Source organism: Cyprinus carpio, chromosome B13 (assembly GCF_018340385.1).
Source record: "Cyprinus carpio isolate SPL01 chromosome B13, ASM1834038v1, whole genome shotgun sequence".
Classification (NCBI taxonomy): Eukaryota; Metazoa; Chordata; class Actinopteri; order Cypriniformes; family Cyprinidae; genus Cyprinus; species Cyprinus carpio.
Window position 1 is genome coordinate 7,914,946 of NC_056609.1, and position 18,043 is coordinate 7,932,988.

Genomic DNA, 18,043 nt, shown 5'->3' on the forward strand with positions numbered 1-18,043 from the left:
TAATGTATAATTAATTCTAAAGTAAAGATCATGGTAACCCACTAGTAATGACTCAAGTATTACCAAATCCTTTTAAATGAAATACTAATTACTTGGATCAGTATTATAAAGTGAAAAACAATAATATTGGCTGACATCATTGTAAGTTTTTGAGATATACTGTATGTAAGGTTTTGATAGTAATGACTTCACTGTTACTACATCCTTCTAAACGAATTACTAATTATTTTGATCAGTACTCTAAAGTGAAGATCACGGTAACCCACTAGTAATGATTTAAATGTTCAAATCTAGCAAAATGAATAACTAACTACAACCTTACAAAAAATAAAAATAAATAAATAAATAACTTTTTACAATAACTTCAGCAATTACTAGGGAGTTATTATGATCTTAACTTTAGAATACTGATCCACACAAAAAAAAAAAAAAAGTAATTCCTTTAGAAGGATGTAGTAACACCTGAATAATTACTATCCAATACTTTACAAAACCCTCAAAAGCTTACAACGATTTCAGTCATTACTAGGGAGTTATCGTGATCTTCACTTTAGAATACTGAGCCAAATAATTAGGCATTCCATCTGAAGAAGTTGGCAATACTTGAGTCATGACTAGTGGGTTACCATGACCTTCACTTTAGAATTAATTATACATTATGTATTATTCATATTAATTATGAACCTGTATACAGTAATTCTTAGTAGTTCTTGGGTGTGTATGAAAAAATAGTAGTTACTGATTAGCTAATAGTGAACTACCACTAAGCACTATTTCTTGCGGATTCATTAATAAGAGTTTCTTGTTAGATATTAGTAGTTACTTGAGTGCTAATATTGTGTTCTTGTGTAGTTATGTATTAATGATGGAACAATATTCTAAAGTGTTACCAGATTCAGTCATTGGAGAAAAAGGAGTTTACCCCATAGCGTCTTAGAAGACACAGTACAAGTGAAGTATTGATAAGGAACATTGTATCTAAAATGTATAAGAAAATTGCAACAAAAACATACCACTGTAGAACCTGTAGAATCTGTGTTTGCAAAGGTTCTGCATGATCCTTTTGTTCATAAACATTCTTAGGGTCTGAATGGGGTTGAATTGGTACATCCTCCAAAAAGTCTGTATTCATTTACTCACCCTCACATTGCTCCAAACCCATAAGACTTTCATTCATCTCTTCCCCTTGAGCCCAGGTAACCAAAATTTTGATGTTTCAAAATGTCAGATAAAACATAATAAATATAGTCCATATGGTTTGAGCAGTGTAATCCATGTCTTTTTAAGAGGCATGATCACTTCATAAGATGAACAGGTAGGAGTGTTCAGGAAACCTACATGACAACAATCATCCTTTCTCCACACCGCATGTCTTATGTTTGTCTTATGCACAGACTCCACGTTTGATCAATCTTCTCCATTTGCTCCATAATTGAGATGTTAAAGAAACCTTTTTTACATATGGAATGACAAACTCTCTTTCTTCTCTCTCTCTGCTGTGATGGAAGGAGAGTCATGAGGTCTGGTAGACAGCCATATGACCTCTGGATAACCTCAGCAAGCTGTGTGTGTGAGTGACACATTTAATACATTGTCCTCCACTTCACTTTCACTTGTATTGCCGCCCATATCGGCTGGTTCCCTTTTAGACACGGGTACAACTGGATAAAATGGCAAAGCTATGAGTGTGTGTGTGCGTGTCCATTTTCCCATTTGGAGCTCTTCCCATCTGGCTGTCTCTCGTGTATGTCCAGTCAACATAAGCTCACTGTCTGTGCCTCCTAAAAGACCTTTATCGTTGTATTACTTTCCCTCCCTCTCTGTTTCTCTCTCTCATCCCCCCGCGTTTCTTTCATGCTGTGATGACCACTGTGTCTGCATTCCTCTCGCATTCCTGCTCCATCACGTTGACCTGCTTTGCTCCCACTCTGCTAAGCCAAACTTCTGAATGCACATGACCGAGACAAAAACTCAAAGCTGCACCAAAACTTGCTGTTATACTTAAGAGCAACATTTCATGTTTCTTTACAGGGGTCGCGTCTTAAAAAAGAAAATGTTGAAATTTTGAAATGTTTTTATGTACTGTACTCAGGGTTAATACTGTTAACCAAAACAAAAACCATAAAAAAAAAATAATAACTAAAACTTATGGAAGCCTGTTTCCGACACTGAATAACAATAAAAAAAAAAAAGTTATTGCGTTTATATCTCACAATTCTGAGATAAGTCAGACAAGTCAGAATTGTGAGATATAAACTCGTAATTGAGAGAAAAAAGTGAATTGTGAATTTATATCTTGCAATTCTGACTTTTTCCTCAGAATTGTGACATATAAACTCGCAATTGTAAGTTATAAAGTCCAATTTGTAGGGGGGAAAATACTATGTTCTCTGAATTGCGACTCCATATATCACAATTCTGACTTTATAACTCACAATTGCAAGTTTATATTTCACAATTCTGAGAAAAAAAGCCAGATTTGTATCTCGGTAGATTACTTGAAAACTGTGGTCCATTACTGATTACAAATTACATGAAGAAAATTGTAGTTAGTCATTTTATGTCCATGAAATGCATTAAACATTACAATTCACCAGGGTTTCCCAAATGTTAATGTTGGCTGACAAAAAAGTTTAGAAATCCCTGAATCAGCAGTGTTTGCATAAACAAGCATAAACATGAGCATAAACATTGGTACAGCAAAAACAAGCTGGAAAGATTTTCAAAAGATTATTTGGCAAGTAAAGAATTAATTGGGAAAGAAACAGAAGCCATACACCTTATTAGAAGTCAGTGAACCATCAGAATGATCTTGAAACTGATATTTCAAGGTAAAAAACTTAGAGATCAGTTGCTTTTAAAGTTCATGAAGAACAGCAATCCCAGTACTAGCTAAACAACTACTGAATGTCTGAACGTCTTTAAAAGGACATTGCACACATATAATAAAATAGTTCTATAATATAGTGCACAAACTTGTATGGACTACATTTATTATATTTTTATGATACTTTTATGGTTTTCATATTCATTTACCCATGCCTCATAAGGGCTTTTATTTCTTGGACACATGAAGAAGGCATTTACATAAAGGTCTAAATGGCAAAATAGCAAAACAGCCTGTTTAATTCTGAAGGTCAGAGAAAGGATGGAAAATGGTCATAAAACTCATTTATGACTTTTACCAGTGCAAAACAAAGTGGGAAAATACAATAATAAAAGATGATATGAATCCTTTAAAAGGAAAGTTCACCCAAATGTTAAAATTCTATTATTATTTACTCACCCTTAAGTTGTTCCAAACCTGTAAGAGTTTCTCTATTCCACTGAACACAAAAAAATACATTTTGTTTGAAAAATGTTGGTAATCAAAGAGTTGGCGTAGCCATTGACTTCAATGAAACAATAATAATAATAATAATAATAATAATAATAATAATAATAATAATAATAATAATAATATGGAAGTCAATGGCTACCAGCAACTGTTTGGTTATCCACATTCTTCAAAATATCTTATTTTGTGTTTAACAGAAGAGAAAAAGAAAAATCCATGTAAAATCCAGTACAACTAACCCTGCCTTAGTTTTGCTAATATGCCAGCTGGCGTTCACTCTACATAATTTTTTTCCATTGCTTCTTTACATCGGTAGAAATTCCTTCCACTTACATGAGTCACTTTAGTTGGAAGTTATACTGTAATGAATGATAGCACTGGGACGATAGTTCACAATTGAAAACTGTCATCATTTAGTCGCTCTCACCTTCAGGACCAATGATACACTCAAACAAGTTGAACTAACAAAACCAAAATGCAGAAAGGTGGATGTTTTCTCCTCATTTCAGAAAACCACTGCACGTTACAGCATTTGAGGTGACATTTTTACCATGGGGTCTGTATCTCATTAGCGGGGCTGCAGCTAACCCACAATCCCTCTCACCCTTTCTTCATCTGTAAGCCCTTCCTTCGCCCCGTCTCTCTCACAGCCTGGAGCCGTGCCTCAGGAAAAGCCATAATCCCTCAGGCCAATAGAAGACAGATGTGTCCCTCACTCTCTCTCAGTCTTTGTGTCTCACTTTCCCTCCTTATCTCTCAGTCTGACACATACACATTAACACACACTTGAGCGTTGAGTCCCCACACACCCCTTTCTAAAGATCTGATCCGGCCTGGGTTTTCAAGTCTTTGTGGATCCATCTTTCTCTATCAGTCACGATGTAGAAATGAGCCCCTGTGGAAAGAGGATTTATACGGTGGCATATGGAGAGCAGCTGTGTGTCAGGAGGAAAATTGGCACTGATTCTGTACCTGCTGAGGACCGTTGGGAATGTTAGGCTGGACAGAGCAGGTGATTCGGGTTAACAAATTACTCTGTTGACTGAAGTTTATTTGAGTTTGGTTTTGGGATCCTCACAGGAAACTGAAACAGGAAGTCCACGAGCTCTGTGCAGGTGTTTGTCCAAATCAACAAACAACAAAAACAGCAAGCACCTGTTTATCTTGCATATGCACAAAATTGATTAAGGGTTAAAGGCTTGTGCCTCTCTCATCTGGCTATGCTGACAGGCTTTTGACTTTTGGTATGAAGACTAGTCCATTTTGTTGCTTATTCTGGTCAAGAACCAGCCACTTAGACAGGAAGAGACAATCTGACAGATATATAAAGGGACCAATCACAATTTATTTTGCTTGTGTTGGAGAGTAATTAGTTACATAATTTAATGGAATTACATAATTTAATTACAAAATAAATGTAACTATAATCTGTTACAGTTGCTGAGAAAAAAAAAATATATATAATTAAATTACAGTTACTTATGAAAATGTTAAAGAGGGTTACGTCTGAATATTTTAACCCACATACAGATTTGATTGATTTCTTTCCCAAATTGCATTGACTGCTCTAAAATATGAGACACCAATGTTTCAGGAGTTTAGGACACATGCTTTTTCGATAACTGTTTTATTTCCTATTTGGGTTTATGTATATGCTTTATTTTTTAAATTAACTGTTTTGTTGTTGTTGTTTTGTTTTTTCCAAGGCATGGTTAGATGCCAATGCTTTCTATCATAGCTATGCAAATATTTAATAATAATAATAATAATAAATAAATAAATAAATAAATAAATAAATAAATAAATAAATAAATAAATAAACAGTATCATATCTATTACTGTAAAGTGTTTCTTGTAATGATTTTAAATCTGTATTTAACCTCAGAATGAACTCAAAGTAAGTCGGGTTTTGTGTTGGCTGGGCTTTAAAATTATATTATTATAATCTTAATTCAAGTGATGAAGGATTTGGAAAGTCTTATAATAACCAGTGCTGAGACCTACTGTAAGGTTAACCTCGCCTGCTTCAAATGTTTGAAAATTATTAACAATTGAAAACATTGGTTAGAAATTTAGAAAAGCGATCAAAAAGTAATCAAATGTAATCAGTTACATTATTTAATAAAGTAACTGAAATAGTTACAATACTTAATACAATATTACAATTTAATATTACAATTTAAATAGGGTAACTTGCAATTTGTAACCTATTAGTACATTTCCAAAGTAACCTTCCCAACACTGCTTGTAAAGTACTTTTAAACTAATATATTTCTCACATACAAGTCTGAAAGTAGTTTACGTCTCTTTTAAAACATTTGAAAAAACCTAAATATTGAATTTGAAAAGTGGAATAGTGCATATTATTATCAATGTGAAAAACAGTTTTTGCTGGTTAATATTATGTGGTAATACTGTAATTGTTTTCAAGAATATTTGATAAAGAATAAGTTCAAAACAACAGCATTTATTTGAAGTAGAAATCTTTTATAACATTATAAATAATACTTTTGATTAATTTTAGATGTCCTTGCTGAATAAGAACAAATTTCTTTAAAAAATAAAACCTTAAACCTTAAGTGTAAAAATGTTGAGTCCTACTTCATACCTGAATTTTTTTTTTTTTTTTTTTTGAAACACTCATATAATGTAACCCTGACCTTGAAAATGTTAATCACTCACAAAAAAATGACCAGGACACATTTTGAAGTCTCATAACTTTATATTTCAATATAAAAATATCACTCTCATATACAACACAACCATAAGACTCATTAGAAAACATGTACATGTACATCTCAGTGCTTTCGCTGAAAGCAGAAAACTCTTGAACTCCTTCACCAGTCAAGTAATAGATTGACATGACATTTCCTTGGGAAACTTTATCACACCACAAGGGGATTGGCTGACTAACCACCATCCACCACCATCTAACAATGACGTACCACAACTAACCTCTCAAATGTGTCATTACATTTTGCCATAACAAAAAATAAAAACAAACATGAAAAGATTTAATGACAAGACCAAAAAAAAAACTTTGATTTTTACTATAAATTTCCAGATTTGCTGCTGATCTGTTTGTGTGTTTCAGCAAACTCTTTAAAAAATGATTTCACAGTTTGGAAGAGGCATTTTCATTCGTTAAACCAATAAATTACTTGTTTAGACCGGTCTAAGTGAGCATTTGGAATCAATTGTCAGATGAATTTGTTTTACGTTAGCAAATATTTAAAAAGATCTCAAAAATCAAAGCAAATGCTTTTAAAAGCTTAACAAATAGACCCTGTTTCACGTGATGAAAAAGTGCTGAATATCAGAGCAAATAAAGGAGGATTCTGTGTGGGCAGAACAGAAAGAGAATCAATGACAGATTGAGAGAAAGAAAGAAAGAATGAAAGCGATATTGACAGGAGACCTCATTAAACACACACACGTTGCCGTGACAAGCACAAACAGCCTCTCTGCATCTCTGCCAGGTACACAAACACATTCACAGTCCAATCCCAGGTTCAAAGAGGCAGTATTGCACATAGCTGACAGCTGACCTCTGCCTGAGCGAGAAAGTTCTGACTTCCTGAAAGGTGCTTTCTCTTTTGACCATCCTCCAGAATCCAGAGCAGCATGCCCTCGGGAACAGCACATGAGTGTCTTCAGAGGGAGACGATCTGAAGATACTGATGATGTCTGACCAACGCTGTACGGCGCTCTCTCTTCTCAGCTCTCAGCTGCCCCCACTCGTATGTACGCAAGTTTACCTGGAGCCGCTTTCATGCTGGCTGCACCGGTTTTGAAGAGCGCAAGCTGATGACCTGCAGAGAGCAAGCAGAGTGAAACAGGCTGTGAGAAAGAATGGCCATTTCCTGCTACAAAACAGCAGACGGAAGACAGGACAGACAGGATGTGAGAAACAGGAAATGGGAGAATTAGAAATATGGGAGTGCTGTGGATCTACAACATCCAATCTAAAGGTGTGTACACATTTACTGATGTTTGGCGAATTTTCACTCTAGAAATCATCATTTCAATAGGAATTCATGCAATCGGGAATTTCGTAACGGGTTCAAGTTGGTCATGTAGATTCGTAGCGTGGCCTAATGGAGAGAGAGCAGGCTTGTAACCCGAAGGTTGCGGGTTTGAGTCTCAGGTCCGGCAAGGATTGTAGGTGGGGGAAGTGAATGTCCAGTGCTCTCTCCACCTTCAATACCACGACTGAGGTGAGACCATTGAGCAAGGCACCGAACCCCGAACTGTTCCTCGGGTGCCGCAGCATTGGCTGCCCCCTGCTCCGGGTGTGTGTTCACTACTGTGTGTGTGCACTTGGATGGGTTAAATGCAGAGCACGAATTCCAAGTAGGAGTCACCATACTTGGCCACACTTCACTCACTCACTTCTATCAAACAATGAATAAATTTGAGGCAAAATACTGTAGGTTTTGAGATCAACAACAAAAAGGATTGCAAACAAAATCTCTTCAATATTTGAATATCTTTTTCTTAGACAATGAGTTTATGGAATGGGGAACCTCCTTCTCAGATGTTTCTCCTGACAAAAATACCCAATCATCTCATGTGCCTCATGTTTCACATACTCAGATATGATCACTCTTCAGATTCCAGGACAAAGACTTTAATCAAAAGTCAGTGATTTCAATATGTACTCATCTAGTTCTTTCAAGAGAAATGTTCAGAGAAATGCTATCCACATCAATCTTGTAGCTCTATATTTCTTCTATATGTCTACCATTGTCCCATTTGTGTCTAGTTTTATTCCTCCTATAAGAACCTTTCGTTAAAACACCTTGATGACATCTTGAGCTTTGAAAGGGCAACTTCTGAGCCATTAAATGTTGCATTGGACTGTAAGAACAGATCTCCAGCTCATATTGGGGTTTGTGACAACCATTTAGGAACCACTGGTCTACATGCCTTTGTTGTGTGTGGTGCTTAGAGAAGAGAGGAATGAGAGTGGGATGTGAGGAGTGGATTGTCACGGCAGTTAGAGCACTCATCAGGACGACATTTATCATGTCCCAAAGGACGTGCATTCACACAAATCCATGCACACATTTACATTAACATTACAACACACTACATTGGCTCTGTTTCAAAATCTAGTGAGCTGCCATGCTGTCTATTGTCTACATAGGCAGCTGTCTCTTAGGCATCCTAACTGAAATGGATCCTCACAAGTGACCGGTTTGAAACAATCTACATAGGCAGCAACTCTGTGCAACATATAAATAGTGCCAACTATTTATTTTATAGTTTGATGTTAGCAAGTCCACACATGGTAGCATATTTAACATAAAAGTCAGCATAAACCAGAAGTTGCGACTGACTTTATTTTAGTATTGTGATGTATTTCTGCCATCTGGTTTCGGCTGCAGTATAGGTCATAAACCCCACCCTCTCCATGTAAATGAATTGGACATGAGCCAAAATAAAAATAAAAACAAACAAATCTAATTGTACTTTATATAAAATTTTCCCTCATATTTTCCCTCAAATAAATGGTTTGCGTCATTTTAGAGGGTTCTTAACATGCCAATCTATGTTCAAGTGCTGGCTTTTTCTAATAACATTGCCTTTAGTTACAGTAGTTATCTGATGCTATACAAACGGGGTGTGGTGTCTTGATTGTGAGCTTGTGATCGGGTCTGCGGGAGTTTGGAGGGGACTTTGATACCCTGGCTCCAGCTGATAATCACTACTGCGCAGACTCGGGCTCCAAATAAACCACTTCTGCGCAGACTTAGGCTCCAAACTAATCACTATTATACAGACTCGGGCTCCAAATGAACCACTTCTGCGCAGACTCAGGCTCCAAATGAATCACTTCAGCACAGACTTCCACTCCAAATGAATCACTGCTGCACAGCCACAGGCTCTAAATGAATCACTTCTCGGGCTCCATGTGGTCATCGGAACAAGATTACAGCAGCCATAATGGGATATTTTGGCTTCACTTTTCTATAGCGAAAGGAAGTGGAGATGCATCGTACATCCGGTTGTTTTTTTTTTGTTTTTTAGGTTATGGCGCTACCATAGTAGAAAGGGTCAGGATATAGAACTTAATTTTTTTTGTAGTTACAAAGTAATTACTTATTAAAAAGAAGTACCTACTCAAAAAATTATGCCATTTCAGATGCAGCCAAGTTTAAAACTCTCATAGCTGCTTTAGTATGAACAGCTTTTTTGCATTTCTTATTTCTAAGTCACTTTGGACAAAAGCAACTGCTAAATGAACAAATGTAAATTAATGATTTGAAATCAGAATATGAACTGAACATATGTGACACTGGACCACAAAACCAGTCATAATTAGCACAAGGATATTTGTAGCAATAGCCAAAAATACATTGTATGGGTCAAAATTATTGATTTTCCTTTTATGCCAAAAATCATTAGGATATTAAGTAAAGATAATGTTCCATGAAGATATAAGATATTTGTCCCACAGTAAATATTGTCCTATCATAAAAAAACTATACATCAATGGAAAGCTGATTTATTGCTGATGTATAAATCTCAGTTGCAAAAAGTTGACCCTTATGACTGGTTATGTGGTCCAGGGTCACATATAGAAACAGAGTAACACTGTGCAACATTACCTGTCCATGTGCTCTGATTGGTCATAATAAAAGCCCTGCATTGGGCATGGCTCTCACACACGTCAATAGCTTCATCGATGCTGAAGACTGACAGCAGGCATCCATCATGCTGATAGGACGGCCAGCAGCGGTAGTTTTCCGCTGCTATCGAGGCATCTAACACACGTTTATACTCTGTCAAAAGAGAAAAGGAAGAATTAGATCTGGGAAAAGATGTTATTCTAATGAAGACTGAAGAAATGAATATAGTTATAAATATTTGTTATTTATGAGAAATACCAAACAGATTTTTATTTTATTTTATTGTATTTTGATTTAATTTTATTTCATTGCATTGCTACTGTTCTGAATGTCACTAAGTAAATCTTTCATGTTCAGTGTTTCTAGCCAAACTGACAGCCCCCATGACAGCACTGACACACACTGCTCAATAAATCAAAAGCATAACAACTGTCCAAGAAAAGCATAGTGTCTTTGTGTGTAGGAGGTTAACCCACAGTGAAACAATTTCCATCATTGTGTTAACACAGAGGGCTGTCTTGTTCTTTGACGAGGGGAGTCTTCAGGCTGTTTGACATGTGTCTTCTGATTCTGCCTTTATCTTTTGCTTCCTCAGTAACTCACTCATACACACACTTTAAAAGTCACTCAAAATGACCCCGACTGCAATAAATGCCTCCGTCACAGTCAGAGGGAGGCCAAGAGAAAGAGGGAAGCAGATAAAAAAAGAGAAAGGCAGATAAATAGAGGGCGATGTGAGGAGTGACGACCAAAAAAAGAAAACAAAACTAACAATGTCCCTCCCATCTGTCCCACCCACACATTCATCTGCCCCGTCTCTCTCGTTCTGTCACCTATCACAGCACTGTCAGGCCTTCAACAATGCAGTACATCACTGACCTAAAGAAACACAAACGTTTTAGAAAAAAAAAATGAAAAAGAAAAAAAAAATTCTCCTTACTGTGATGCAGTAAAATCTTATCTTCTTACCATAATGTACACTTTACTTGTAATTGAACTGAATTTAATTTAATTTAATTTAATTTAATTTAATTTAATTTAATTTAATTTAATTTAATTTAATTTAATTTAATTTAATTTAATTTAATTTAGCAATTCCTATTATTTGTAATGGTGATTCTCATTTGATTATCTTTACTGAAATACACATACAGCAATAAATAAATAACTAAATACTACCATGATGTAAAAGTTCTTTCATTTAAATAACTTAAATAATAAATAATAATTATATAAACATAATATCACAGCCTCTAGGTTCTTTGTGATCCTACAGAGGATACACAGTCGAAGAATGGATAATATTATATAACATAAACATTAAATATTGTTATTCAAATATTGTTAGTAAATATTCTGAAATAATGTTATTTAACAACAACAATAATAATAATGTCAAATAAATACTTTATTAAAAAATATTACATAATATCATTATACATTACAGTAATGACAATGTCAGTTTTTTTTTAGTTATGGTAATAAGGATATATTTAATATTGATGATTATATTGTAATATATTAATGCCTCCATAGTTCCTACCAGCATGTCCTGACAAGTAATTTGTCTGTCCACATAAAAATACTGTGTCACAATCATAACCAATATGTGCATATTAGATAATATACAGCAGAACTTGCAAAAAAAAAAAAAAAGAGATTTCACTTTAAGTGGGGTTAAAAGAGACACATCCTAATCGATTGCCCATCACAGTATGATATTAAACTAAAGTGGGCGGTAGAGTCATGAGTTCAGTACATGTCAGGAGTAACTAATGAGAAGAGATGTGTGAGGAACAGACCACTGTAACGCTGCCAACATTCTCCTCACAGCAGCTATGATGGCCAGACCTTTAATGTGTGTCTTTTGTCATAAAAAGTGCAGCTTTCTGTTTCTCATCTCAGTCATGTTGTATCAAGTCAACATTAGAAGACGTGATTCACATTAACCCAACATTGTGTTTGTAATACTGAATGTATGACATTACATTACTGAAAAGGGGCAGCTGTTCTCTCTCAGATGAGCGAAAGAATATATGTTTCAGCCCGTATGAATTCAACAGCTGCAAGCCACTCGATTTGATGAAAACGGCGAGTAGGAACAATCTGAAAAGTGTGTGTGTGGAAGGGGCACATTATACAGCAAAACAAATATTCATAACAGGACATGCCTTTCGTGTTTAACTGATTTGCTGAAAGGCAGACTTTGGTAAAAAGTCACTAAACATGGTTACGTTTCTGAGAACCAAAACTGAACTGACTTGAGAGAAACAATGACACTATTGTCTTTTACAGCAGAATCTGAATTGTGTCCATATTTGATTTTCCATAATTGATTCTGCTGTGAAACTTCTTTGACACAGTCTGTATTGTATAAAGTGTTACAAAAAATAAAAGCAACTGAATATCATTTAAAGGAGACCTATTATGCCACTTTTTGCAAGATGTAATATAAGTCTCAGATGTCCCCAGAATGTGTCAGTGAAGTTTCAGTTCAAAATACTCCAAAGATCATTTATTATATCATTTTGAATATGCCTATTGCATTGCCTATGTTTTTGTGGATGTATCTTTAAAAGTAAATGAGCTGCTGCTCCCTGCCCCCTTTTCCAGAACAGGGCTGTGCCTTTACCGCTCATACCGCCAATACTCTGCTTAAAAAAAAAAAATCTGTTTGGTTTTGATAATCATTTCTATCACGCTGAAATTATGCTTTTCAAACTTCTGATATCTGGTTTTCTGAATGCACACATCCGAAGCATGCGCACATAACCCTTCTGTCATGCAGCATGTGAGTACTAACCTAAGTTCTCTTTCTTGTCTTATTGCGCTTAAACTGTCAAATACACACAAGTTTATGTTTAAAACACACATGAGTTACAAAAACAGTCATGTCTGTGAAGGTAAACAGCTGGGAACGAAATTGCATGTTTGGGTAAGCGTATAATACAGTAAATATACAATATATATTTTTAATTATAAGCAAATATTATAAGCGTAAGCAGCATAATATACAGTAAATAAACCAATAAATCCACTGCTTTCTTGTCTCCAAGGCTGGGACTCTAAACAGTTTTCTGTGTTCATCTGTGCCAACGACAGAACAGTTAGCATGCTTTGCTTGAACTTAAGCCAAGAGGTTAGAACTGTTGTCACTTGTGAAAACAGAATAGCAGCGCTGTGGATGGAAACGTGCAGATTAAGAGGTGGTAATATTATAATAAGATCCTCTTTATGTGTCACGGGGGAAGCGAAATCTGAACGGCTCATTATTTCACAAGCTTGCAGAGAAAGGTTTACCAAAAATGTACTGGGTTGTTATTTTTCCACGTTTTCTGGGTTGGTAGATGCATTGGGGACCCGATTATAGCACTTAAACTTGGAAAAAGTCCAATTTGAATGATATTTCACCTTTAAGCAGTCAGCATGGTCGGCATTATTGTGTTTAAAGGAGCTTCACTTGTCTTTAAAGTATATGAACGCAGCCCTTGGCTAGCACACTGTGACAAGACCCAGCAAGCAAACCTGCATCACATACTCATCTACTATTATCAAACTGAGTTGTTGACAGCACTTTGTGTGACGTTCCTCTTTTTCATGCTAATACACCATTAATATGACCATTAAAGAACATTGAAGGACGCATTTGGTTACACGCCAACTGCCGGTCAACCGCGCTGAAATACAGCCAGCCTGCGTTTTCACAATCCATATGCGGCTCTTTTACAATGTGCAGTTTAGAAGTGGAATGGCGATGGATACATTGTCATGGACCGCATGCCTTTGGCAAAAATGCTGACAATGTGGTCATGTATTCGTACGCTTTCGCGAAAAACGATCCCAGGGTAGTCCACTTTGTGGACAGGATATATCAGTTGGAGAGCTGTCAATATGGCACTGCTGCATTGCTGGTTCTGGAAAGCATCTCAAATGGTCTGTAGAGTTTTTCTTGGTTTTTACGCTCTCAGAGAAAGATGTTATGTAAACTTAAGGCCTCATTCGCAGGACTGTGACAATGGGTCTGATAAAAGGAGAACAGCCTAGTTAACTGTGTACTACAAATGTCAACTACTAGACTATAAATGTCGGAATCTCTGAGTCTCTGAATTTTCCCTCTCTGGCTCTTCAGGGATATGGCTGGATGGGCTTTACTGACGTGATTCACTATTTCTCTTCAGCTCTGAATGAAGGTCACTGGGCAAGCTGCCCTCGATGAGGTCTTTCTGATGAGTGAGCGTGGTGGGATCGAGGAGAGCGAGGGCCGCACGTGGCAACTAAGTGGAGCTCGAAGCCAGTAAATAAGAGCAACTATTAGACTCTTTATTGCCCTAATTAATGCTTTATGGAGCTCTTTCTTTCTTTGGTTGTTCCTGTAAAACACGGGAGAAATGAGACAGAAGGTGATGTAGTGAGCCAGAGGCATGCTGGGATTTTAATGTGTGTTGGGCAGGAGTGAATTCCGCAGGGAAGCCCCATCTGTATCCATACAACACCAATCGTTAAATAGCCAAATATCATAATATGCTGTATTTAAATGTTTCAATTGATTGTTTTATTAATCTGTAAACACATTGGGTCAACTTCTGTTGTTTTTAAATATGCGCTATAAATAAGGGTGGTTTTCTATTGTGTTGTATTGGGAATATCAGCACAATTATTACTGTGCAGTAACTAGTTATTTGTACTACTGTAGTTATTTGCATTTTTTTTCATTACAGAACTATTCATACCAAGTTTGATACTGAATGTTAACCATTCTCATAGAACTGGTCTACAAAGAAATGATGAAGTATATTAACTTGGTATGAAGCATAATGCAGAACAATACTCTTTTAAATTGAATTTCTAGACTATAGATGGCAATGACAGGGACCGATGAGAGAGGAAAGAGTTAAATGGCTCTGGAGAAGATGGCCCTCACTTGCTTAAAGCTCTCATCAGTCAACAAGTTTGTCTGCTATAGACTGCCAATGAAGCATAGAGAGAAGAGCAGGAGAGATAGCAAAGAAAGAAAAAGAGAATAGAGACAGAATGGTAAAAACAGGGGTGGAGTGAGGAGAGAGGCTGAGGTGTTTCTGAGTGCTGAGATGGCTGTTTTGTCCGTCAGGCCTGTGAGCAGCCCCTCTGCTCACCAGTTATATAAACTCTAATCTTCTAAATCTCCTCTCATTTGTCCTTACATGCACACACAAAATCTCCCTCTCTCTCCACGCTGACTGAACAACTGTTTAAACCCATTCACTGCCAGGATTCTGCTGCCGTCTAGTCATTTCAGAATAATTGTACTGTACTTACGAGATGAGCAGATGAACACCACCACAGTTACAAGTGAGAAACAGAGGGGGGTTTTTTTCTGAAAATGTACCATTATTTTAATTTTTTCACTTATAAAAAAAGAAATTTGCCAATGAAGTAAGAAACACTTTTTCAGACAATTTTTCTTTTTCACCGTATTTGTTTTTATATATATTTTAGAATAGAAAAAAAGACCTAAATGTAATTTTGCTCCTCAAGTAAATGATTTCATATCTTTCATATCTTACTGGACAAAAATACTGAGTTAAAAAAAAAACACTTTTTGTAGTATTTTTAAGTTTTCTAAATGTTGACTGCACTTAACTTGATCTGAAAAACTTTTTGCTGACTTTACATGTAAATTTACAACTCTTTGTAAGAAACACACAAAAGGTCGATCTGGCTAACTCTTACAGATAGTATTCCAGAAGATTTTGGTGCTACCACATGATGCTTAGCAAAAAAAAAAAAAAAAAATTAATAAATAAATAAAATCAGTCATGTTAAAACAAAAAAGTAATTTTACAAATTAAATGAAAATTGCTCTGTATCGATTGAAATCTATTTACTATACAGTAAACATTTCTCTCAAATCTGTCTGCAATTTTGAATTACAAAAATGTGCAAAAAAAACAGAATGTACTCAGTGCAGTACATTCAGGGTTTGCTTAATCTGTGAAGAACATATGTGACCCTGGACCACAAAACCAGTAAGGGTAATTTTTTCAAAATCCACACATCATTAAATATTTATGCTATACTATTGAATAATTATATTTGAATATCTGGAATCTGACGGTGCAAAAAAATAAAAAATAAAAAAATATTATGAAAATTGCCTTTACAATTGTTCAAATGACATCCTTAGCAATGCATATTACTAATCAAATATTTAATTTGAATATATTTACTGTGGGAAATGTACAAAATATCTTCATGGTGCTTGATCTTTACTTAATATCCTAATGATTTTTGGCATAAAAGAAAAATCGATAATTTTGACCCATACAGTGTATTTTTGGCTATTGCTACAAATATACCTGTGCTACTTATGACTGGTTTTGTGCTCCAGTGTCACATATGTGATGTTGCCAAGTTAGGTATCTTAAAAGTCTGCATAATTTCCCTGCCGACCAGATAAGAATTGTGTATTTCTAAATGAGTTGTTATCAAGTGTGTTCAGTAATGTCAAAGGTCAAGGTATATTGGTATCTGTCCAGGTCATTCACCTGTTTTGTGTGTCTGTGTGTTATTCTTGAGGTAATGTCCATTCCTGTAGATATCCAGCACTTTTTCGAGGTGAACCAGAGTTTCGTCTGTGCCCCATATCAGCTCCCCTGAAACACATTCATACATCATTAACAACTAATAACGGTTTACATTTTGTCATTAAGAAAACATGCCTACATAGTGATGCTGAAGTGGGCGTTTCGTGACACTGGGAGAGAAAGATAGGATCGAGGCTGGGCCACCCACGCTACCCGCGGCTTCACGGACTGTTGTCAGATTTCAACAGATTTCAAACACTATCTGACATGCCATTATACTGATGAACATGACGATAGAGCGCATAAGGAAAGGAATTAAGGGCAGACACAAAAGGCATCTGGGAGGGACGGAAAGAGAAATCTTGGGATGTGAAGTGGAGGAATGTTTGTAGAGGATGTTTGAGCAAACAAAAAAAGCATTGCTTGATGCTTGCTTTTTTCCAGGCAGCATATGAAAGTTGAACAATGGGAAGAATTGAAAATGCATCAATTAATATGTGTTATTCTTTAATAACACAAATTAAAGGAGACATATCCATTCAAAATAGTACACTAAGTACAAAATATACACTAGGTTTTTAAATATTTACGCTGCAACTGACTTTAATAATTATGTAAATAGTTATAGATCTACTTTAAGTGTATAAACACTATATATAGAGAGAGAGAGAATAATATGTGTTAAATAATGTGCTTAGTCTTTATTTTTACAGTCTGCATGGAATTAAATAGCAGATACAGTTTATTTTGTAACAAAAATACAAATAATAACTTGGGAAAAAAACATATCTATGCATAATGCAGGACTAATTATTTACAAGCCCAAAATACGGGGAAAATTGGTTAGAATTAATTAACGGTAAATAAAAAAGAAAATGTTGCAAATGAGCAGAGTTTAAGATGTTTGTTATATATCATTCAAGATATTTAAGACTTTTTAACAACGTTAAATTTTATAAAACTAGATTTTTTATTTATTTATTTTTTTTGTGCTTTTTTGACTTATGAATGACCTGCAGGGACTTTTATTCACACACATGCTTTAAATACATTTTACAGTTCACACAAATCTGTTTTTAGTTTAAATGCAAATTTAAAGGCTAACACTGTCAAGCCCTGAAGCTAAAACCAGTTTCAGGTGGTACTGTATCTGGGTTTGCATGGTTTCTTGTCCAAGCTAGTCATTTATGGTCATTAGTTGATCCAAGCTGGCTTAGATGGCTGATCAGTTGAATTACCATCTGCTGGATTTAGTTTTGACTGTTTAGACCAGTTACTAAAGCCATCTTAAGCTGTTAGGACCCACTTTTTCCAGCAGAGATAAGAACAGATCTAAATGAAATCACACTCACCTGTAGAGTTGACGATTTTGTCCAGGAGGGGTCTCAGTGCTGAGGGAGCACTGTGAGGTAACAAGTAGGTGAAGAAAAATCTGGGAAAATTGAAAAAAAATCTGTCAACATCTCACAAATATTAAGCACAAGTTGGCACAGATTTCAGGTTATGAA

At 35.7% G+C, this 18,043-nt stretch overlaps 1 protein-coding gene across 1 annotated transcript in view; it reads right to left on the reverse strand.

The window, feature by feature from the left end:
* Positions 1-6,058: 6,058 nt before the first annotated feature.
* The window catches only part of LOC109101022 (extracellular tyrosine-protein kinase PKDCC-like), a 28,349-nt gene continuing 16,364 nt past the window's right edge, over positions 6,059-18,043 (reverse strand). The window contains exons 4-7 of the mRNA XM_042736332.1: positions 17,888-17,967; positions 16,497-16,604; positions 9,952-10,125; positions 6,059-7,149 (exon numbers count right to left, since the gene is read on the reverse strand). Coding sequence (XP_042592266.1) covers positions 7,055-7,149; positions 9,952-10,125; positions 16,497-16,604; positions 17,888-17,967 — 457 coding nt within the window. The 3' untranslated portion in view covers positions 6,059-7,054. The remainder of the gene's footprint in view (positions 7,150-9,951; positions 10,126-16,496; positions 16,605-17,887; positions 17,968-18,043) is intronic.